Below are 21,099 nucleotides of genomic sequence, written 5' to 3' on the forward strand. Positions count from 1 at the left end.
GGGGAGCCTTGGAGCCATACTCAGTGATGCGCAGGGGCTACTCTAGGCTCTGTGTTCAGGAATGACTGTGGCGGTCTTAGGGGGACCATGTAGAGAGCCAGGGATGGACTCGGGTTGGCAACTTTACTCCCGGCATTCTCTCGCCCACCTTTGCTCCCCCCAGTTTTCTTGCCTTGTCTGAAATATTCATTCATTTGCCTTTCCGAGCTGTGCTCAGGTAGTGCTCTTGGGACCGTGTATGGTGCTGGGGATTGAATCTGGGTCAGCCACATGCAAAGATACCCACTGTACTCTCTCTCTGGCCCTCATAAATATATATATATACATATATATACATACACACACACACACACATATATGTCACGGTCCTCCCATTGTTCATCGATTTTGCTCAAGCAGGCCTAGTAACGTCTCCATTTTGAGACTTGTTGTTACTGTGTTTGGCATATCGAATACGTCACAGGTAGCTTGCCAGGCTTTGCCGCGTGGACGAGATACTCTCGGTAGCTTGCCGGGCTCTCCGAGAGGGGCAGAGGAATCGAACCCAGCTCGGCCAGGCTGGCTGCACAAATGCCCAACCCACTGTACTATCACTATAATCTCAACACAATTTTTTTGAAAATCACAAAATGATTTATTAAATTCAACTATAGTAATATTCATGTTATACACAGAAAATTAAGATAATATCAAGTTTATTATTATTATTTTGCAGTGGTAGGAATTCAACCCAGGGCCCCCCATATAAACAAGTGTTCTACCATGGAGCCACATTCTGGAACCCACATGGATATATTTTTAGGAGGCCACAACTGGCGGTGCTCAGGGTATACTCCAGGCTCCGTGCTCAGGGCTTGCTCCAGTGGGACTCGGGGAACCTTGTGGGACGGAACAAGCATCAGAGCTGCACACCATAAGCACCCTACCTGTTGTACTACCTCTCCAACCCCAGGTGCATAATTTTTTCATTTAGAATTGTGGTCTTATGGGAAAAACACAGAGAGAGAGAGAGAGGGAGGGAGAGAGGAAGAGAGAAAGAGAGAGGGAGAGAGGAAAAGAAAGAGAGAGAGAGAGAACCATGGAAATAATAATACATAATCTTGGGGCTGGAGAGATAGCACAGCCGGTAGGTTGTTTGCCTTGCACGTGGCTGAACCGGGTTCGATTCCCAGTGTCCCATATGGTCCGCCGAGCACTGCCAGGAGTATTTCCTGAGTGAAGAGCCAGGAGTAACCCCTGTGCATCACCGGGAGTGACCCAAAAAGCAAAATAATAATAATAATAATAATAATAATACATAATCTATTAGCTTAATTACAGTGGTCTGGAACCAAACCCACTATATCTTTATTGTGCGTATTACACTGTTTTCTGTTCTTGGCTGGAGCGATAGCACAGCGGGTAGGGTGTTTGCCTTACACGTGGCTGACCCGGGTTCAATTCCTCTGCTCCTCCTGGAGAGCCTGGCAAGCTACCAAGAGTATCTTGCCCGCATGGCAGAGCTTGGCAAGCTCCTTGTAGTGTATTCGATATGCCAAAAACAGTAACAACAAGTCTCACAACTTGTGAGATGTTACTGGTGCCTGCTTGAGCAAATCGATGAATAATGAGAGAACAGAATCTAGGTGAGGAAGTCAAGAATGATACCTGTGGGATGTTTGAGCAGAAGCAAAGTTGTCAGAATAAATGTGCCCCGTGCCAGGGAGGAATGGGAAGAGTCCCCGAGGTAGGAGCAGAGCAAAAGCTCTGGTATAGCTCCCGGTCTCGCGAGAGCCAAGGGGAGGAGGCAGCAGACACCAGCTGAGACACAGAACAGGTAAGGGAGGCTGAGAAAGTGCAGGGTTTAGGCGCTTGCCTTGCAAATGGTCCCTGAGTACCGCCAGGGGTCGCTACTGAGCACAGATCCAGAAACACCCTGAGCCCTGCCAGGTGCAATACCGAGGCACCGCAAAACAGATGGCAGAGGAGGAAGAGGCCCGAGTCAGCAGTTAGCTCTGGCAGCAAGTGCAGCAAGAACACGGAATGATGGAGCCCTGGGATGTTGGTGCAAATGAAGGTTGCCTGGTGGGGCCAGAGAGATCAAACAGCAGGCAGGCCTATTGCACCTGTGCCCACGGTCAACCCCAGTTCCATCCCCGGCACCGTTTATACAGAGCCAGGAGGATTCCCTGAGGACCTCTAGTGGACAAAGGACAAAGGCAAATCCCCTGGGCACTGCTGGGAGTGGCCCCAGACACCACCAGGTGGAGCTAAGCAAACAGGCTGCGTGCTGTGTGGAATTTGTCTGGGTGGGTCTGGGGGACACCTCCATTGAATTGCCATGACCACCTTGCGGAGACCCTCCCTCCTGCTCCCCCAGCCCCCTTAGGTACTTTGGAACTAGGACAGATTGGATATCCTCCCCCGCCTTTTTTTGTTTTTGAGCTACGCCCAGCGGTGCTCAGGGATCACTCCTGGTAGTGCTTGGGAGACCATCTGGGGTGTTAGGGATCAAACCCAGGTCAGCCACATGCAAGGCAAGCACCCTCCCTGCTGTACTACCACTCTTGCTCCTATTTCGGTGCTCAACTGTGGCTGAATATAGCCCAATGCATGATAGTTTATCCCTCTGTCTTAATGGAAGGAAAAAGCCAGAAAAAAGTCCCTTGTGACTGGGACTCTGAGGGCAAGGTGGAGAGCCACCCATGAGGGGACAGGAGGTGGAGGCAGGCCCCAGCGGTTGTGGGGTCTTGACGGCTGTACTGATGCTTTGAAAGTTTTATTTTATGCCACACGCTGTGATGCTCAGGGTTACTCCTGGCTCTGCACGCAGGAATTATTCCTGGCAGTGCTCGGGGGACCATATGGAATGCCAGAGATCAAACTCAGGCCGCCACTTGCAAGGCTGTGCTATCATTCTGGTCCAGCTTTGAACTTTTTGTAAGAACAGAGAGACACCTGGAAAAGTTTCCAGCATTGGGTGACGTGATTAGACACGTGTTTTCATTTATTTAGTTAATTATTTGTGTGGAGGTTGGGGCCACACCCAGCGGTGGTTCCCGGAGTCACTCCTGGTGCTCAGAGGACCATGCGGTGTGGGAAATAGAACCAGCTTGAGCTTCGTGCACAGTGAATGCCTTTACCCATGTTCTATCTCTCCAGCCTAGACCTGTGTTTTTACAAGATTGCACTGGAGAGAATTGATAAGTGGGGACGAGCACAAACTTGGGGAAACCAGGAAGTCATGCGGAAACCAAGTTACAGAAGTCCACGGGTACTGGGATTAGACCAGCCATAGAAACGGTAAAGAGGGGCTGGAGTGATCGCACAGTGGGTAGGGCGTTTTCCTTGCACGTGGCCAACCCGGGTTCGATTCCCAGCATCTCATATGGTCCCTGAGCACCGCCAGGAATGATTACCAAGGGCAGAGCCAGGAGTAACCCCTGAGCATTGCTGGGTGTGACCCAAAAAGCAAAAAAATTAAAAAATTTTACAAAGTATGAAAGAAGTTGGTAGAGTTGAAACTAGAGGTGCCAGGATTTGGAATTTGAGTGGGTGTTTGGGGGTGGGGGAAGAAGAGCTGTTTGATGATCTGGGGACCATTCTTGGAGCTCCAAGTTTGGAAGGGGAGCAAGTGCAATTCGGATGCACGGGAGACATTCAAGTGACTCCATCCATTCGAGAACTGGACGTACGTATTTGGAGCTCAGAGCAGTCTGGACAGGAAATACAAATGTAGGAATCGGTTAATTGGAGCCATAAGCTCCAGTGATCACTAGAGGGAGACGCTGGAAGAAAAAGAGAGAGTAAGCCAGAGCCAAAAGTCAATGCAGGGGTGAATGGGATGACCAGGGGAAGAAGACTGAAAGCGAGCCAGCAGAATTCCTGAAGCTCGAGAGGAAAAAGGAGAAAAGTGGAGAGTCGCAGAGACCATGGACACCAAGCTTTTAATTAAGGCAGGCCCAGTGGAACGTGCCAGAAATGTGTCAGGCTCAGCGGGAGCAGAGCTGGGGGTGGGGTGCTGGCCGGACACAGAGGTGATTTGGGGTTCAGTCTCCAGCACTACAAATGATCCCAGAGCACAGAGCCAGGATTAAGTCCTGAGTACTCCAGATGTGATCCCCCCAAAACAAAACAAACAAAACCCCAGAAATCTGCGTCTTGAGGTGCAGTGGGAGGAAGGAGCCAGGGAAAAATGGGTGCTGAAACTCACGGAAGGGGAGGCAAGCTGCCAGGGGCCCCCGAAACTGGCACAGAAGCGTGTGAGCAAAGGCATCAAGAGCTTAGTGTAATTGCAGAACCTGAGACAAGCCAGAGTGGTTGAGGGGGTGCATGAGAGGGTGAGAGGGGGTCGGGCATCTGGACAGGTTGCAGGAACGAGGACAGAGCATGTGAAGCTTGTAGGTCAAGGACAGAGGGAAGGAAAGAAGATTTCTTTATTTTTGGTTTTTGGGTCACATCTGGGCTGGAGCGATAGCACAGCGGTGGGGCGTTTGCCTTGCATGCAGCCGGCCCGGCTGAGCCGGGTTCGATTCTCCCCCCTTTCGGAGAGCCCAACAAGCTACCGAGAGTATCTCGCCCGCACAGCAAAGCCTGGCAAGCTACCTGTGACATACTCAATATGCCAAACACAGTAACAAGTCTCATGATGGAGATGTTACTGGGCCCGCTCGAGCAAACTGATGAATAACGGGAGGATCGTGACCATGACCGTGGGTCACACCTGATGGGATTCACTACTTGGTGCTCTGGGGTTCCTCCTGGCAGTGCTCAGAGAGCCACGGGCAGCGCTGGTGCACAAACCCAGGCCTGGATGAGTTACCATTGCTTTACTATCTTTCCTTTTTTGGTTTTTGAGACACACCTGGTGATTCTGGGGTGCAAGGGGGCTACGTCTGGCTTGGTGCTCCTCAGCAGTGCTAGGGGGACCAGGTAGTGCTGGGGACCAAACCCAGGGCCTTATATGTGCAAGGCAAGTGCTGTACCACTGAGCCACATAGCCAGCCCAAAAGTAGTGTTTTGTTTTGATTTGGTTTTGTGGCAACACCCAGTTGTGCTCAGGGCTTACTCCTGGCTCTGTCTGTGCTCAGGGGTCATTCCTTTGAGTGCTGGGGATCATATGAGGTTGTGGAGATCAAATCTGGGTTGACTATATGCAAGGCAAATGCCTTACCCGCTGTACTATCTCTGCAGCCCCAAAATAGCATCTCTCTCTCTCTCTCTCTCTCTCTCTCTCTCTCTCTCTCTCTCTCTTTACTTTTTGGGTTGTGAGATTGTTGGGCTGGAGCAATAGCACAGAGGGTAGGGCGTTTGCCTTGCATGAGGCTGACCTGGCTGACCTGAGTTCAATTCCTCCACCCCTCTCAGAGAGTCCTGCAAGCTACCGAGAGTATCTCGCCCGCATGGCAAAGCCTGGCAAGGGACCTGTGATGTATTCGATATGCCAAACGCAGTAACAACAAGTCTCACAATGGAGATGTTACTGGGCCCGCTTAAGCAAATCGATGAACAATGGGAGGACAGTGCTACAGTGCTACTTTTTGGGTCATACCCAGTGATGTTCAGGGACTACTCCTGGCTCTGCACTCAGAAGTTACTCCTGGTGGTGCTCTGGGAACCACTTGGGATTCCAAGAATTGAACCTGGGTCAGTTGTATGCAAGGCAAACATCCTACCCGCTCTGCCCCCCCCCCCCATTATCATTTTTTGAATGCCTACCTGTTCTGGCAGTTTCCATACATCTCCTTGCTGTGTCCCCACACAGTCACAATCTGGACAAGGCAAGCATTCTCCCCTATGTCCAGAAGTGAAAACGTTTCTCAGGGGCACAGATCTTGGAAACAGAGGCGTTTCAGACCTCCCATCCCCTGTCTGAGAGAGTTGGGTCACGTCCCCTTACCAGGCGGTGACTTCAGTTGGGGAGAACAGGGCTGGGATTCCCCCCCCCCAGCCAGCACCGTTTGATTTGGGGGACGGTCTGAAAAAGAGATCGGGTAAAACACCCTTTCCACCCTCTGCTAAAAACCAAAGCCAAGTGCAACAAGGAAACAGAGGGAGAGCCAAAGGGCCCGCCCAGAAGTCAGCGCGGTGAGCCCAGGAGGTTGGTCTTCAGAGCCAAAACCCCAGCCAGTGAGGCTCTGAAAGCCAAGCTGATGGCCAGCTCGATCCAAGAGAGGGCCGAGGCAGGCCAGGAACATTCAGAGGCAGCCATGCCACTGGCTAAGCCTGCAGCTTCCAGCTGGCGGGCACCTGGGTCCTGGGGCTGTGGAGACTGGAAGAGTGAGGAGACAGGTGGTGGGAATTGGAAGAAGGAAAAGATTCCGACATGACAGAGTGGAACGTCCTCTGCAGCCTCGAGGAAGCTGCAATCAGGAAGCGTTTCCACCTTCCTGATGGCTGTGGAGGGAAGGGCCAGCACCAACGCTGCTGCAGAGTGGGACGTGGTGGGCATGAGACATCCAGACACTGGGGGTCACATTTGAATTGCATCCCAGAGTAGTGACTCTCAGCCTGGGCCCCTCGTTTTAGCTTTTTTTTTTCCTTTTCGGGTCATACCCAGTGATGCACAGGGGTTACTCCTGGCTCTGAACTCAGGAATTACTCCTGGTGGTGCCCAGGGGACTATATGGGATGCTGGGAATCGAACCCGGGTGGGCTGTGTGCAAGGCAAATGCCCTACCCACTGTGCTATCACTTCAACCCCAGCCTGGGCCCCTCGTGGAGCCCCAGGATATTCTGAGGGGGACACAAGTGAAAATCACAGAAGTGCTCAAGACTGGGTTTGATTCCCAGCATCTCATATGGTCCCCCGAGCACCACCAGGAGTAACTCCTGAGTGCATGAGCCAGGAGTAACCCCTGAGCATCGCCGGGTGTGACTCAAAAAGGAAAAAAAAAAAGAAAAATATACTGGGGGTCCAACTGGCAAGAATGGAGAATGGAGGTGAGGGGAGCACAGGAGAGAAATAAGGTCAGAGAGGGCCACGACGGGAGTGGGGGAGAAGCTGAGGAACACTGGTCTAGAGGTCACAGCATCAAGACCCCAAAGAGAACAGCCAGCATGGAGCTAGCCTGTCCAGCTCTTCGCATCGAGGACCACGTGATCCATAAGCAGCTTCTAACAGAGCTTCCCGGGTACAGTACTTCAGGCAACAAGGAGTCATTGTTCTGTTTGAGTGTCACAGCCACTCCCAAAGATGGAGCTTCCTGGCTCTAGCAACTAAAAAATGTTTATCATTGGGGTCCGAGAGCTAATACAGTGGGCTAGGCTCTTACCTTGCTCGTGATTGACCTGGGTTCAATTCGAAGTAAGCCTTGAGCACCGCCAAGTGTGGCTCAGAAGCAAACAAAAATTTCCTTATTTTTGCCCCATCCTGCAATGCTGCTGCTCTCTGCCAACTGGGCCAGCCCTTGGCCTTACTGGGGCCACCAGGACCATCCCCAGTGTTCAAGTGGGCTTGGCAGTACCCTCAGAGGTATTTGGGGGTAGGTCATGGGGTGCTGGGGATTGAGCCCACATGCCCTCAGCCTGTGCTTTCCATTTCAAAAAATAGACAAACACATGAGGAAACTGATGAGGAATCGTGGCGGGGCAAGGCCTGTGGGTCAGCACTGTCTGCGGCTGGATGGCGGATGGCGCTAGATCCAGGGTCTCTCGCTGCCAAGTGGGAAGGGCACAACAGAGGTGTCTGCATCGCTCAAGTGAAAGCAGCTCATATGCAGAAAAGTGTCAAGATCCTTCCGGCACAGGACCCCAAAAGCTGTGGCACCGCATAGCCAGTCCAGAAAAGGAAAGCTGGTTCCTGGGTCAGGGGAGCTCCTTGAAGTCTGGCAGTGCAGTTCCTGGAATGGGATCTGGGGTTAGAATGTTCTGGAAGACTGCAAGGATCCAGCGGCCTGGAACATATTCTCCACCACACAGTGACTGCAGGTGAGTCTGGCAGGCCAGACAGGATTTCACCTGCCCATTGGAGGCTTTTATTTTATGGTTTCTTTTTGGGGTCACTACCTCCGGGGTCACTACATCAGCTTCAGGGATCATGGGGGGGGCCGGGGATCGAACTCGGGTCACTCTACTTGCAAGGCACCTTAATCGCTGTCCAATCGCTCCAGCAGAGGATTTTATACAGTAGGAAGTCCAGTGGGGGGGAAAGAGGGGAGACCAGGGCTGAGGGCTGGGAAGAAGAGTTGAGGAGAGGGTCCCCTGGAAGGTGATCTGGGAAAGAGAACAGAAAAGCTAGAAGAAACCCAGGTCGGGAGAAGAAGCAAAGGGCAGTCAGGACAAGCTCAGCTCGGAGGGGGCCTGGAGAAGAGGGACTTGTGGCCCTCTGCAGACAGAAAGGCAGGAGCCATGGAGGGATGGAGGATGACGGCAGGCTGCGCAGGGACCGGTGCGGGGCGGGTGTCTGCTCCGGCGGGGCTGCAGGCTCAGCGCGGTCTCCGGCAAGCCGGCAGGCAGAGAGAGCCAGCGAGGGTCCTGGGTGGGGGCGGGGTGGGTGCTGGGGGGAACTGGCGGGTGGTGGTGGTGGTGATGGGGGGGGGACACCCGCAGCCGCAACCTGCCCGCACCCGGGTAACAAAGGCGGGACTACAACTCCCAGCGTGCTCGGGGCGCCGCGAGGCGGGGGCTGCGGCGGGCGGTGTCTACGCTGCACCCGCCCGGTGGGCGCCGGCCGCGGGGGTCCGCACTGCCGCCCGTCACCGCCGAGGGGGCCTGCGCGCGAGCGGGCCGGCGATGCTCCGGGGTCCCCCGCGACCCGGCGGCGCGGGGCTGGCGCGCGACGGCCCGCGGCCCCGCCCCTCGCCCCACCCCGGCCGGGCGGCTTAGCCGGGGCGCCGCGCCGCGCACCTCGCTCGCTCCCGCCGCCGCTCCGCCCCGTCCCTTCTGTTTTCCTCCCGGGCTCGGCCGGCGGACGCAGCGATGAATGACCCCCGCGCTCCGGGCGCGGACGCCAGGTGAGCCGCATCCCTCGGGAGGCCCGGGACCCCCCCACCGGCCGCCGCGCCCCCGCAGCCCGCCCCATGGATCCCTAGAGGAGGAGGAGGAGCAGGAGCAGGAGGAGCAGGGGGAGCAGGGGGAGCGGAGCCGGCCGCGCGCCCACCCCCATCCCGCTTCCCTCTGCCTTTGATCTCATTGTTGGCGTCGCCGGTGACGGCCGCGCCGCCGCCCGCCCGCCCGGCATGGGGCGCGCTCCGGGCTCCGCCGCTCGGCCGGCGCGGCTGCCCGGCGCTGCCGCCTGATCCGCCCTCCCAGAGCGGTGGAGGCCCCGGGGACCGCCGCGGCGGGGTCCCCGGCCGCCCCCCCGAGCCCCGCATCCCCGCATCCCCGCGCCCGGGATCCCTGCCTGCGCACTGACTGACGAGCGGCGCCTGGGCGCCGGGCCGGACCCCCGCAGCGCGCGCGCGCACCCAGGACAGGGCGCCCGGCGAGATGGCCAGTAAGACCAAGGCCAGCGAGGCCCTCAAGGTGGTGGCCCGCTGCCGCCCGCTCAGTCGGAAGGAGGAGGCGGCGGGCCACGAGCAGATCCTGACCATGGACGTGAAGCTGGGCCAGGTGACCCTGCGCAACCCCCGCGCGGCCCCCGGGGAGCTGCCCAAGACCTTCACCTTCGACGCCGTGTACGACGCCAGCTCCAAGCAGGCCGACCTGTACGACGAAACCGTGCGGCCGCTCATCGACTCGGTGCTGCAGGGCTTCAACGGCACCGTGTTCGCCTACGGCCAGACGGGCACGGGCAAGACCTACACCATGCAGGGCACCTGGGTGGAGCCCGAGCTGCGCGGGGTCATCCCCAACGCCTTCGAGCACATCTTCACCCACATCTCCCGCTCCCAGAACCAGCAGTACCTGGTGCGGGCCTCCTACCTGGAGATCTACCAGGAGGAGATCCGGGACCTGCTCTCCAAGGAGCCCGGCAAGCGGCTGGAGCTGAAGGAGAACCCCGAGACGGGCGTCTACATCAAGGACCTCTCCTCCTTCGTCACCAAGAACGTCAAGGAGATCGAGCACGTGATGAACCTGGGCAACCAGACCCGCGCGGTGGGCAGCACGCACATGAACGAGCTCAGCTCCCGCTCGCATGCCATCTTCGTCATCACGGTCGAGTGCAGCGAGCGCGGCTCCGACGGCCAGGACCACATCCGCGTGGGCAAGCTCAACCTGGTGGACCTGGCGGGCAGCGAGCGGCAGAACAAGGCGGGCACCAATTCGGGGTCAGCCGCCGGGAGCACGGCCACCCCGGGGTCGGGGAACGGCGGGGGTGGCGGCGGAGGGGCCACGGGCAGCGGCGAGAGGCCCAAGGAGGCCTCCAAAATCAACCTGTCGCTGTCGGCGCTGGGCAACGTGATCGCCGCCCTGGCCGGCAACAGGAGCACCCACATCCCCTACCGGGACTCCAAGCTCACCCGCCTGCTCCAGGACTCGCTGGGGGGCAACGCCAAGACCATCATGGTGGCCACGCTGGGCCCCGCGTCGCACAGCTACGACGAGAGCCTGTCCACCCTGCGCTTCGCCAACCGGGCCAAGAACATCAAGAACAAGCCCCGCGTGAACGAGGACCCCAAGGACACGCTGCTGCGGGAGTTCCAGGAGGAGATCGCGCGCCTGAAGGCCCAGCTGGAGAAGAGGGGGATGTTGGGCAAGCGGCTGCGGCGGAAGAGCAGCCGCCGGAAGAAGGCGGCCTCGGCCCCCGCCGGCTACCCCGAGGGGCCCGTGATCGAGGCCTGGGTGGCCGAGGAGGAGGACGACAACAACAACAACCACCGCCCGCCCCAGCCCATCCTGGAGTCGGCGCTGGATAAGAACATGGAGAATTACCTGCAGGAGCAGAAGGAGCGGCTGGAGGAGGAGAAGGCCGCCATCCAGGACGACCGCAACCTGGTGAGCGAGGAGAAGCAGAAGCTGCTGGAGGAGAAGGAGAAGATGCTGGAGGACCTGCGGCGGGAGCAGCAGGCCACCGAGCTGCTGGCGGCCAAGTACAAGGTAAGCACCCCGCCGGGAGGGGGCGCCCCAGAGGTCCCCCGCTCTCCCCACAGAGCCAGGCCCTAGGGGTAGGCTTGCTTAGAGGGGTCTGTGATGGGCCCGAAGCCGCGGGCTGCCAGGCAAGTTCCTGCCATCCTGGGCTGCCAGGTAGAGCCAGGCATCAGGACCTAAGAGGATGCCACACACACACGCACACACACACACACGTGCATGTACACACAAAGCAGAACAGGCAGACAGGTTCTTCAAACCTGCAGACGGGGGCTGGTCTGACCTGCCACCTCTCGGTCTCTCCCTGTGGGCTCCAGGATGGGTCAGGTGCGTGGATGGCCAGGCAGGCCCAGCCTCTGGTGGGTGAGGGGTGAGAGTTCTGCTCAAACAGCAGCCCCCCACCCCTATACCGTTGTGCCTGCGAGGTGGTCCCTGCAAACCTCACACCACAGCCCCAGGTCTGATGTTGGGATGGGGTCTCGGTTTACAAAAATACCCGTTAGGCATCTTCTTCTCACGTGATGCTTACGGGAGCTGTCTGGAGTACCCGTTCTCAGCTCCCCACCAGAGAAGCAGGGCTCCACCGGTGGAGCAGTGGGCTGGGCTGGACCCGAGGGCCTGGTACTGTCAGTCCTTGGGTGATGGCGGGGCTGGGGGGCCGCCACTCCACTTGGAAACGGAGCTAATGCCTGGGTGGCGCTCAGGGGCCCTGCAAGGGCAGGGTCATGCCCGGGGCCTTGGCAGACGCAGGGATCCCGCAGAGGCTGGGAAGAAACAGCCCCAGCTCCATGCTGGAGTCCTGGATTCTGGGCCTCACTGTCTGCTGCTCGCTCAGGGACCGTGTGTGAGTCAGCCCTCAGTTTCCCACTTTGTAAAATGGAGGTCTGGGTAATGTCTGACTGCTCCTCCTATCTGACAGTTCCCTGATGGAGACCCACCAGCCTCCACATCCAGGGGCATCCCAGTAAGACCCCCATCACCCCGAGATCCGAGAGCCCCAGCATCCGGCCTGCACTGTTTCCGTCCCCCTGCTGGAAGGAAACGCCCCTATGAGATTTCACTCTGGCCATGCCGCAGTTCAAGGCTCCAGGCATATCCGGGTCCCTGGCACCCTCCACACGGAGGGCTGGAGGAGGGACCCCAGGAACCAGGAGCTCCTGCGGGCTGGGGCAGCCAAACCGTGCCATCCCCGCCTTACTGCCGCTCGCGAGTGTGGCTGGGAGCGGGGGATGCTGACCTGGGTGGGGAGGCAGAGCTTCAGCCGCTGGCCTGACTGATGAGGCCCTGGCCTCACGCGCCATTGTCTGCTCTGGGAGGTGCCGCTGCGGCCTTGGCGTGTCTCCTATTTATTGCCTCTCCGGGGTCATGCTGAGCCACTTCCTCCCAGGATGGATCCGAGGTCTGACACACTTTGGGGGTGTCCCCAGAGAAGCAGGTGGGAAAGGCAACCCGGGGGCTCACTGAGGTGATCCGGCAGCCTGGTGCCTCTCGCCCAGAATTGGTACCTGGGCAGCCTCTCATCAGCTTCATTACTGAGTGTCCCCTGTCCTCCTTCCTTTGTGCCCATCCCTGTGCCCCCCCACGCCCCTCTCCACGACCCCCTGAAAACTGGAGGCACAGAGGCTGTGCTGGCAACCCTGAGAAATCGGGTCAGCTAGAGGAGAGTTCCCATGGCCGGGAACTGAGTGGCCCTCGGGGAGGTTTCTACTGAGGTTTCTTCTCCTTCCTTTCTTCCTTCCCCTCTTCCCTTCCTTTTTTCTTTTCTCCTTCCTGCCCGCCCTTCCTTCCAACTCTCCACCTCCCCATCCACTCACTCAGTGATCTGTTATGGTCCCCGCCCTGTTTGTTGCAAGCCCCAAGTACACAACAGAGACCAACTCGCCAGTTTCTCGTCCTCACAGGCATTCTCATCAGGCAGATGGGAAATAAGCGAGAAAACAGTTTCATACAAAGGTCCTTGCCCTTTGAAAATGAAACCTCAGGAAGGCTTTGGGTCACGTGGGCCCGACAGTGGGGCCAGTGGAGAGCAAGGTGGCTAGCACCAGCATTCGGGGACTGGAGGCTTGGCCCTCAGCACCCCGGTTTGATAGCCGGCAGAGCCCCAGGCAAACTGAGGCCAGGACGTGCACAGGGCCTGGTAGACGGTCGAGAAGCTGGACCCTGGCCTTGGTCTCAGGCGCTGATGGTTCCTGAGCACCTGATAATTTGAGTCATTTGTTTTTCTTTACCGCCCTGGCCCTGACTTCTTCTTTTTTTTTTTTTTTAATTTTTATTAGTGAAACACCATGAGGTATGGTTGTAGACTTATAAGTTTTTGTGCTTGGGTTTCAGTTATGCAATGATCGAGTACCCATCCCTCCACCAGTGCCCATTCTTCACCACCATGGATCCCAGTATCCTTCCCACCCCCCAACCCCCAATCCCACTCTGCCTCTGTGACAGGGCATTCTCTTTTGTTCTCGCTCTCCTTTTGGGTGCTGTGGTTTGCAAAAGAGGCACTGAGTGGCAATCATGTTCGGTCTATAGTCTACTTTCAGCATGCTTCTCCCATCCTGGGAGGATCCTCCCAACACCCTTTATTTGGTGCTCCCTTCTCTATCTGAGCTGCACTTTCCCCTAGAATGCCCGGCTGGCCTCCAAGCCATGGAGTGAACCTCCTGGTACTTATCTCAGCTATTCTTGGGTTAGTCTCCCATTTTGTTACTTTATGTTCCCCAGATGAATGCAATCTTTCTATGTCTGTCCCTCTCTGACTCATTTCGCTTAGCATGATACATTCCATGTAATACCACTTGTATGTAAATTTCATGACTTCATCTTTTCTAACAGCTACATAGTACTCCATTGTGTAGATGTACCAAAGTTTCTTTAACCAGTCATCTGTTCTGACCCTGACTTGTTAGCCTCATCTAGGCCTCTCAACGCTCTTTGATGGTTGTCATGAAACCGAGGCTGGGAGGGAAAGCTGGGCCTGGTAACAGTGGACTCAGGAAGGGCTGGCACAGTAAGACAGTGGGTAGGGCACTGGCCTTGTGTGCAACGGACCTGGCTCCCATCCCTGGTTCACACCTGGTTTACAGAGCCCTCACCAGCAATGATCCGTGAACACAGAGCCGGAAGTCAGCCCTGAGCACCGCGGGGTGTGGCCTCCCCCAAACAATAACAATAACAGTGGATTCAGGATCCACCCCCTCAAGGCACACATCCCTTCGTGTTTTCTTCGTGGGGACTGGGGCAGAGGCCATTGGCTTTTGGACTCTGGGTTTCTAGAGCCCAGCGGGAGAGGCTGACCCAGCGCCCCACAGAGGGGCTGACACGGTGGGGACTTACTGGCCACCAGGTCCAGGCTTTGTGTCTGTGATGCAGAGGGTGGTGGGAAACTGCAGTGGGGAACCGCGTTTCTGTCCTGTGACTTCTCTCTGCTCGGGACTGACGGCCACCAGCCAGCCCCAGACACGCGACCCCACTCCTCAAGGGTCAGTGTGGACAGTTCCAGGATGGAGGAAACCATTGGAGCGTTTTCAGGGATGTGCAAGGGACCGGAAGCAGCATGTTGCTCCCTACACCGGCCTAGCTCTCTGGATGATGCCAGCTCATTAGTGCCAGGGGTTTGAAGTCACTTGAAAGCACCAAATCAATGGATGGTAGTGAGTCCGTCCCGGAAGTCGCAGACATTTTGCTCGTCATCTGCAGTCCCCCCCACCCCCCACTTCCCACACTGTGAGCTCCGGCCTCGGTGTCTCCCCACCCCATTCTGGCCTGTGGTTCAGCCTCTCGCCATGCCACATGTGGGGCCAGCAGCACAGAGGTGACCCAGTAGCCTCGTTCACTCCAGCTCCGCCTGCAGCCGTGGTGGGCTGCAGTGGCCTGTCTTCTGCCCGCCACCTCCAGGCTCCTGGTCCCTTTGTTCCCATGGCTGTGCACAGATACCTGGTCTCTCTGAGGGTCGCCCGCTGCACCCTGGGCCTCGGGATGTTGGGGGGTGTCCCCGTGTGTGGGTGTCGTTGATTATGATCAGCGTTGGGGGCTGGGGCTCTTCCATAGTTTCTCCATCAAGGCTGCTCCAGGACCCTAAATGGAGCCCCTTGTGCAGGGCCCCTGGCTCATGGCTCCGGCTGGGGCTGTGTGGATGAAGGCAGGTGGGGTGCAGAGAGTGGGCGAGAGAGGGAGGTGAGAAGGTTGAAGTGACAGCTTGGATTTGTTTCTTTGGGGGCCACACCTGGCTGTGCTCAGGGCTTATTCCTGGCTCTGCACACAGGGATCACTCCTGGCAGGTCTCAGGAAAGCATCTGGGGTGCCGGGGATCGAATCCAGGTCAGCCACGTGCAAGACAAGTGCCCTCCCCACTGTCTGATCATTCCATCCAGCATCTTAGATTTTAAACTGAAGTCCTTGGGGCTGGAGTGATAGCACAGCGGGTAGGGCGTTTGCCTTGCACGCGGCCAACCCAGGTTCGATTCCCAGTGTTCATATGGCCCCCTGAGCAGTGCCAGGAGTAATTCCTGAGTGCAGAGCCAGGAGTAACCCCTGTGCGTCGCCGGCCGTGACCCAAAAACAAAAAACAGAAAGATAAAAATAAATAAACTGAAGTCCTTGAGGGATGGGGCTAGAGCATTGTTTGCCAAAGTGGGGTGATACTGGCCCCTCAGGGAGCACACTGGCCCCATCTCAGGGGGCTCTAGTAGCCGCCACTGCAGTTGGGGTGGTGCTTTCTGTTTGCTCCCTTAAATGTCCAGGGGATTACTGAGTGTTTATTTTTATTTTTTTCCATGAAAACAGGGTGATAGGTCAAATATGTTTGGGAATCTTTGGACTAGAAAATTCCGAAAACTTTGATTCAAGGGCCAAGGAGTGAGGACATACTTTGCAATCAAGAATCCTGAGTTTTGTCCCCAGCACTTCAGAGTGTACACAGGGAGCAGCCCCAGCAAACAACATTTTGTGGGTGGTCCCCAACTCCCCTCCTCCAAATAAAACACCCCCCTATATCACTTTGATTCAAGATCCCTGGAGGGAAGGAAGAGGGCATGGATAGGGCTGATGACCCAGCAGAGTTGTGGAAGAGGAAGAAACCAGGGCCCCACTTGTCTGTCCCCAAGACAGCTGTAGGTGGGTGGGGACTAGAGCAGGGTGGAGCTTGTTCTCTGCGTGGATCGTGGACAACACAGGGACCTTGCAGAAGTGGCCTCAAACGCCTGAGGGAGGCTGTCACTGCAGAGTACTAGTGCACTGAATTGTTCACTGTCCCTCTGCCTCTGCCCCACGGCTTTGGGAGTGAACAGATACATGTGCAAGAGAGGGAGTTTCTGGATGGTTTCAGCAATAAGGTTCCCTTAGCCGGGGGGTGCCGAGCTCTACTCAGTCAGTTTCATAGATAATCTCATTTCATCCACACATCTTTCAAGAAAGGTGCTCTGGGGGCCCAAGTGATAGTACAGCGGGTAGGGCACTTGCTTGCACATGGCCGACCTAGGTCCAATTCCTGGCAATGCCTGGGATCCCCCCGGCACTGCCAGGAGTGATCCCTGAATACATAGCCTGAGCATTGCTGGGTGAGGCCCATAAACTGAAAAATAAAAGGTGCTAGGACTGTTCCCAGTTTATAGAAAAAACATGGAGGCCCATGGCAGTGAAGTAACTAAAAACAACTGAGCTAAAGTCTTTTATTTTTTTCGGCGGGGGGTGTGCCAGGGGGGTCACATTCAAGACTCCTGGCTCTATGCTTAGGGATCACTCCTGGTGGGGCTCAGGGCATTATATGGGGTGCCGGAGATTGAACCCTAGTCAATTATATGCAAGGCAAGTGCCTCACCCTCTGAACTAGCTTTTCAGTTCTTCAGCTGATGTTTTGCCCAGGGGCCAACTGAGCTGAGATCAGGGCTTGCTCCTGGTTCTGCATCACTTGTGGCAAGGCTTGGGGTTCAAGATGGATTGTTGGGGATGAGACAGGGGTCGGCGACATGCAAAGGCAAGTGCCCTACCCACTATGCTATCACTCTGGCCCTGATGGAAAAGGGGATCCTAAGAGCCAACTGGTCTACCTCATCCTTCAAACCCAACATGTGTCTAACTGCTCTTTCTTTATTGCCCTGGTTCTGTATCCTAGATTGTTCCAGGCTGGTACCTTAGAGTGGCAATTACAGGAGCACGTAAGCTCACTGTCAAGAACTTTGTAGAAGTTAGACTAGGGCAGCACCCAGAGGTTCTGACTCTGATATCTGGAGATGATCAAAGAGAAACTGGATAGCACAGGTGCTCTGAAGGGATTAGTGTGTCAGGAAAGCCAGGGGGCTAGATCAGTGTTTCTCAACCCTTTAACACTTTTCTGACTGTGACCTCCATTCTGATCTTGTTTCCTTCTTGTGAACTCCCCCTCCCCCCCACCCCCCCACGAACCCGTCCTGCTGGCTAGCTCCCTGGTCATGTCCATCGCCCCGCATTTATGCAGTTTTCATTGCAGCCCGTAGGGTGCCTGGGGGCCTCAGCCTCTGACTGAGAAATGCTGGACTAGATAATCATCAAAGCTCCTAAAAGTTTTTAATTGTTCTTCCCAAAATAACATTTTTAAAGTGAAATATGACATGTTTAGTTCATCTTGAGAAGGAAGGTCAGAGAGTATAAAACGTAATATATGGAGGGTGGGTGGAAATAATAGTATAGGGTTGGACATTTTCTTTCTTTCTTTCTTTCTTTTTTTTTTTAGGCTTTTTGGGTCACACCTGGCGATGCACGGGAATTACCCCTGGCGGTGCTCAGGGGACCATATGGGATGCTGAGAATCGAACCTGGGTTGGCCACATGCAAGCAAACACCCTACCCACTGTGCTTTTGCTCCAGCCCCATGGTTGGACATTTTCCTGGCACGCAACAGACTGAGGTTTGATCCCGGCATCCCATATGCTCCCCTGAGCCCCACCAGGAGTGATCCCTGAGTGCAGAGCCAGGAGTGAGCCCTGAGCACCACTGGGTGTGGCCCGTGTGTTTTTGTGTTTCAACAAAAACCTCAAAATAAATAAGATGTGTGATAAATACATCTAATAAAAGATCACAAAGGATAGTTTGCAGCATTCCGCATTGGCCAGTTAGAGAAAGACAAATGGAGAAAGAAAAGGGACGGAGGATGTCGGGGGAGAGGGGAAAGAGAAATGGAGTTACAGAGGCGTGTGCAGGGGTGAGCGAGGGAGAGCAGGGATTCTGGGGCGAAGACCCCAAGTGCGAGAATCCGTTGAGAGTTGCGCCCTCGGTGGCAGCCGCTTTGTGGTGGCTTGTGGCCGTGTCTCCAGGAAGGTGTTCACCCTGTCTCCCGAGCTCCCTAATGACCCGGAGCAGCTGCTTTCCTGAAGCTGCTCTGCTACCATCCACAAATCTCCACGGACCCAGCCCCCGTCACTTGCTCTGAGTCTGGGCAGGGGCGGGGGGGCGAGGGTGCGGGTAATCCTGGGATTCTGGGTACCCCAGCCCTATCCCAGCTGAGTCCTCCCCCCCGGGTCAGAGGTCCCTCTTGACATGGGTGGAAGCAGACTTTTTCGTTCCCTCCCACCTCGGCCCGTGCGATGGGTTAACAGACGCACCACTCACTCGAACCCCAGCATCCCAGATGGACTCCCAAGCCAGACCAGGACTGAGTCCTGAGCACATAGGCAGGAGCAAGCCCTGAGTACCGCTGGGTGGTGGGCGTTCTGTACGATAAAGCTGGGGCGCGAACACGTCTGCCTCTGAGCTGCTGGGTTTCTCGTTCCGTCGCGTCTCCACAGGCCTGAGTCCGGGCCGGGCATCTCTACTGTGTGTTGGCTGCAGGATTCTGTTACGGTGCTCCCTGAGTCATAAACAGCAGCTGTGTCGATGAAGTGGCTGCAATGTTGTCATTGCTCTGAGGACAAGGGCCTGGAATTAGGCTGGAGATGGGCAGGCCTGGCCAGACGGGACACTCTGGAGCCCGAGGGACCCGAGCGTTGATGAAACCAGGTGGCTGAAGGGGTACGAAAACCGTCTCTTGCACTGGAGAGAGAGTATCGCGGTAGAGGCTCTTGCCCTGCACACACCTGACCTGGGTTTAATTCCCAGCCCCACATGTGGTTTCTTCATTCCCTCCAGGAGTGATCCATGAGCACAGAGCCAGGAGCATCCCAGGTTCAAATAGCCCCCACGCCTCTCCAACATAGATTTCTCGTATCTAAAACTTTTTAACATCCTGAGAAATTTCCTGGCTATTTGTTCCTCCCTGGTCAGGCTAAAGAGTTACTTTCTCCAACTGGGGGCAGGACTGGGGGTGGGCTCATAACTGGCCTGTGGGAGGCCCCGGGCTGGGAAAAGAAGAGTGACTTTCGAGTTTCCTCTTCTCCCCTGCAGGGCAGAGGCTCTCAGACCCTGAGTTAGAATGCTGCTTTTATTCGGGGGGGGGGGGGGGGCGGCGGGGAATGCCTTCCAGTCTGTGCTTAGGGGTGCAGAAGGCCTCTCCTGGCAAGCTGTGTGCGCCTAATGGTTCAGGTGTTTGGGCCAGGCATTGTAGCCCATGCTCGGGGCCCCATAGTGCTGGGGGACCTGTGGGGCCAAGGATCAACTTGGTGCTTCGCCCATGCTAGGCAGGTTTACCCATGCTCTGTCTGGGGGTCCCTGAACTGTGCATAGTGTGAGCCCCACATGATGCCTGCCTGCCTTCCTTCCTTCCTTCCTTCCTTCCTTCCTTCCTTCCTTCCTTCCTTCCATACCCAGCAGTTACTCAGGGCTTGCTCCTGCCTATGTGCTCAGGAATCACTCCTGGTCCAGCCTGGGAGGCCATATGGGATGCTGGGGGTCGAACCCTGGTCTACCTCATTATACTCTCTCTCTAGCCCCGTAGGGTTCCCCTCTCCCTCCCCTCCCCTCTCCTTTTGGTTATTATGATTTGTAATACAGGTACTGAAAGGTTGTCATGTATATCCCTTTGCCTACTTTCAGCACTCAGTTGTTTTTGTTGTTGTTGTTGTTGCTTTTTGGGTCACACCCGGCGATGCTCAGGGGTTATTCCTGGCTCTGCACTCAGGAATTATTCCTGGTGGTGCTCAGGGGACCATGTGGGATGCTGGGATTTGAACCCAGGTTGGCCGCATGCAAGGCAAACGCCCTACCCACTGTGCTATCGCTCCAGCCCCACAGCACTCAGTTCTTGTCCAGAGTGATCATTTCCAGCTATTGCTGTCATAGTGGTCCCTTCTCTGTCCTAACTGTGCACTCCCTCCCCCTTGCCGGCAATCTTCCTACCATGGGCCAGTCCCTCTGGCCCTGGTTTCTACTGTCTTTGGGCATACTATATTTTTTATATCACGCAAATGATTGCAGTCATTCTATGTCTGTCCCTCTCCCTCTGACTTATTTTACATAGCGTGACACTCTCCATGTTCATCCATTTATAAGCAAATTTTATGACATCATTTTTCCCGGTGGCTGTGTAGTATTCCATTGTGTAGATGTACCATAGTCTTCTTGGGCACTCAAGCTGTTTCCAGAGTCTATTTTTTTTTTTTTTTGAATAGTGCTGCAGTGAACATTGAAATGCAGATGGCTTTTCTGCGTTTTTTGTTTCCGGGCCCTCGGTATATTCCCAGAAGTGATATTTCTGGGTCGTATGGAAGCTTTGTTTTTAGTTTTTTGAGGAATGTCCATATTGTTTTCCAAAAAGGCTGGGCCAGTTGGCTTTGCCACCAGCAGTGAATGAGAGTCCCTTTCTCCCCACATCCGCGCCAGCACTGGTTGTTCTTGTTCTTTTTGCTGTGCGCCAGTCCCTGTGGCGCGAGACGCTATCTTGTTGTTTTGATGTGAATCTCCCTGATGATTCTCGATGTACAGCGTCTTTTCACGTAGGGCTCCTTTCTTGGCGAGTTCCAGCAGGAGCATTGTCAGAGCTCGAGTAGTACCAGCGGCCCGTGTGGCTGAGCCTGTACTCACAGCCACTCACGGGTCGGGCTGATTCAATCTCCATGTGATAGCAGGGCCTGGAAAATGTGGGTTCAGGGTCACCTGCCTTGGAAGTGGTGGGACCGACTCCTGAGCCCGAGCCCCTCCCCTGCCCTGGGGACAGCGGCTCAGCGAGCACAGGATCCTGCCAGCTCCCTGGCTAACGGGTCCCAGCGGGCGCCCGCATCTGCCCAGGGGCTGAGCTCATCACTCTCC

General features: G+C 56.0%; 1 protein-coding gene across 1 annotated transcript in view; it reads left to right on the forward strand.

The window, feature by feature from the left end:
* The first annotated feature begins 9,333 nt into the window (after positions 1 to 9,333).
* The window catches only part of KIF3C (kinesin family member 3C), a 43,961-nt gene continuing 32,195 nt past the window's right edge, over positions 9,334 to 21,099 (forward strand). The window contains exon 1 of the mRNA XM_056124607.1: positions 9,334 to 10,959. Within this exon, the coding sequence (XP_055980582.1) occupies positions 9,409 to 10,959 (1,551 nt within the window). The 5' untranslated portion in view covers positions 9,334 to 9,408. The remainder of the gene's footprint in view (positions 10,960 to 21,099) is intronic.

The sequence above is a fragment of the Sorex fumeus genome, unplaced genomic scaffold (genome assembly GCF_029834395.1).
Source record: "Sorex fumeus unplaced genomic scaffold, SorFum_2.1 ptg000006l, whole genome shotgun sequence".
Lineage (NCBI taxonomy): Eukaryota > Metazoa > Chordata > Mammalia > Eulipotyphla > Soricidae > Sorex > Sorex fumeus.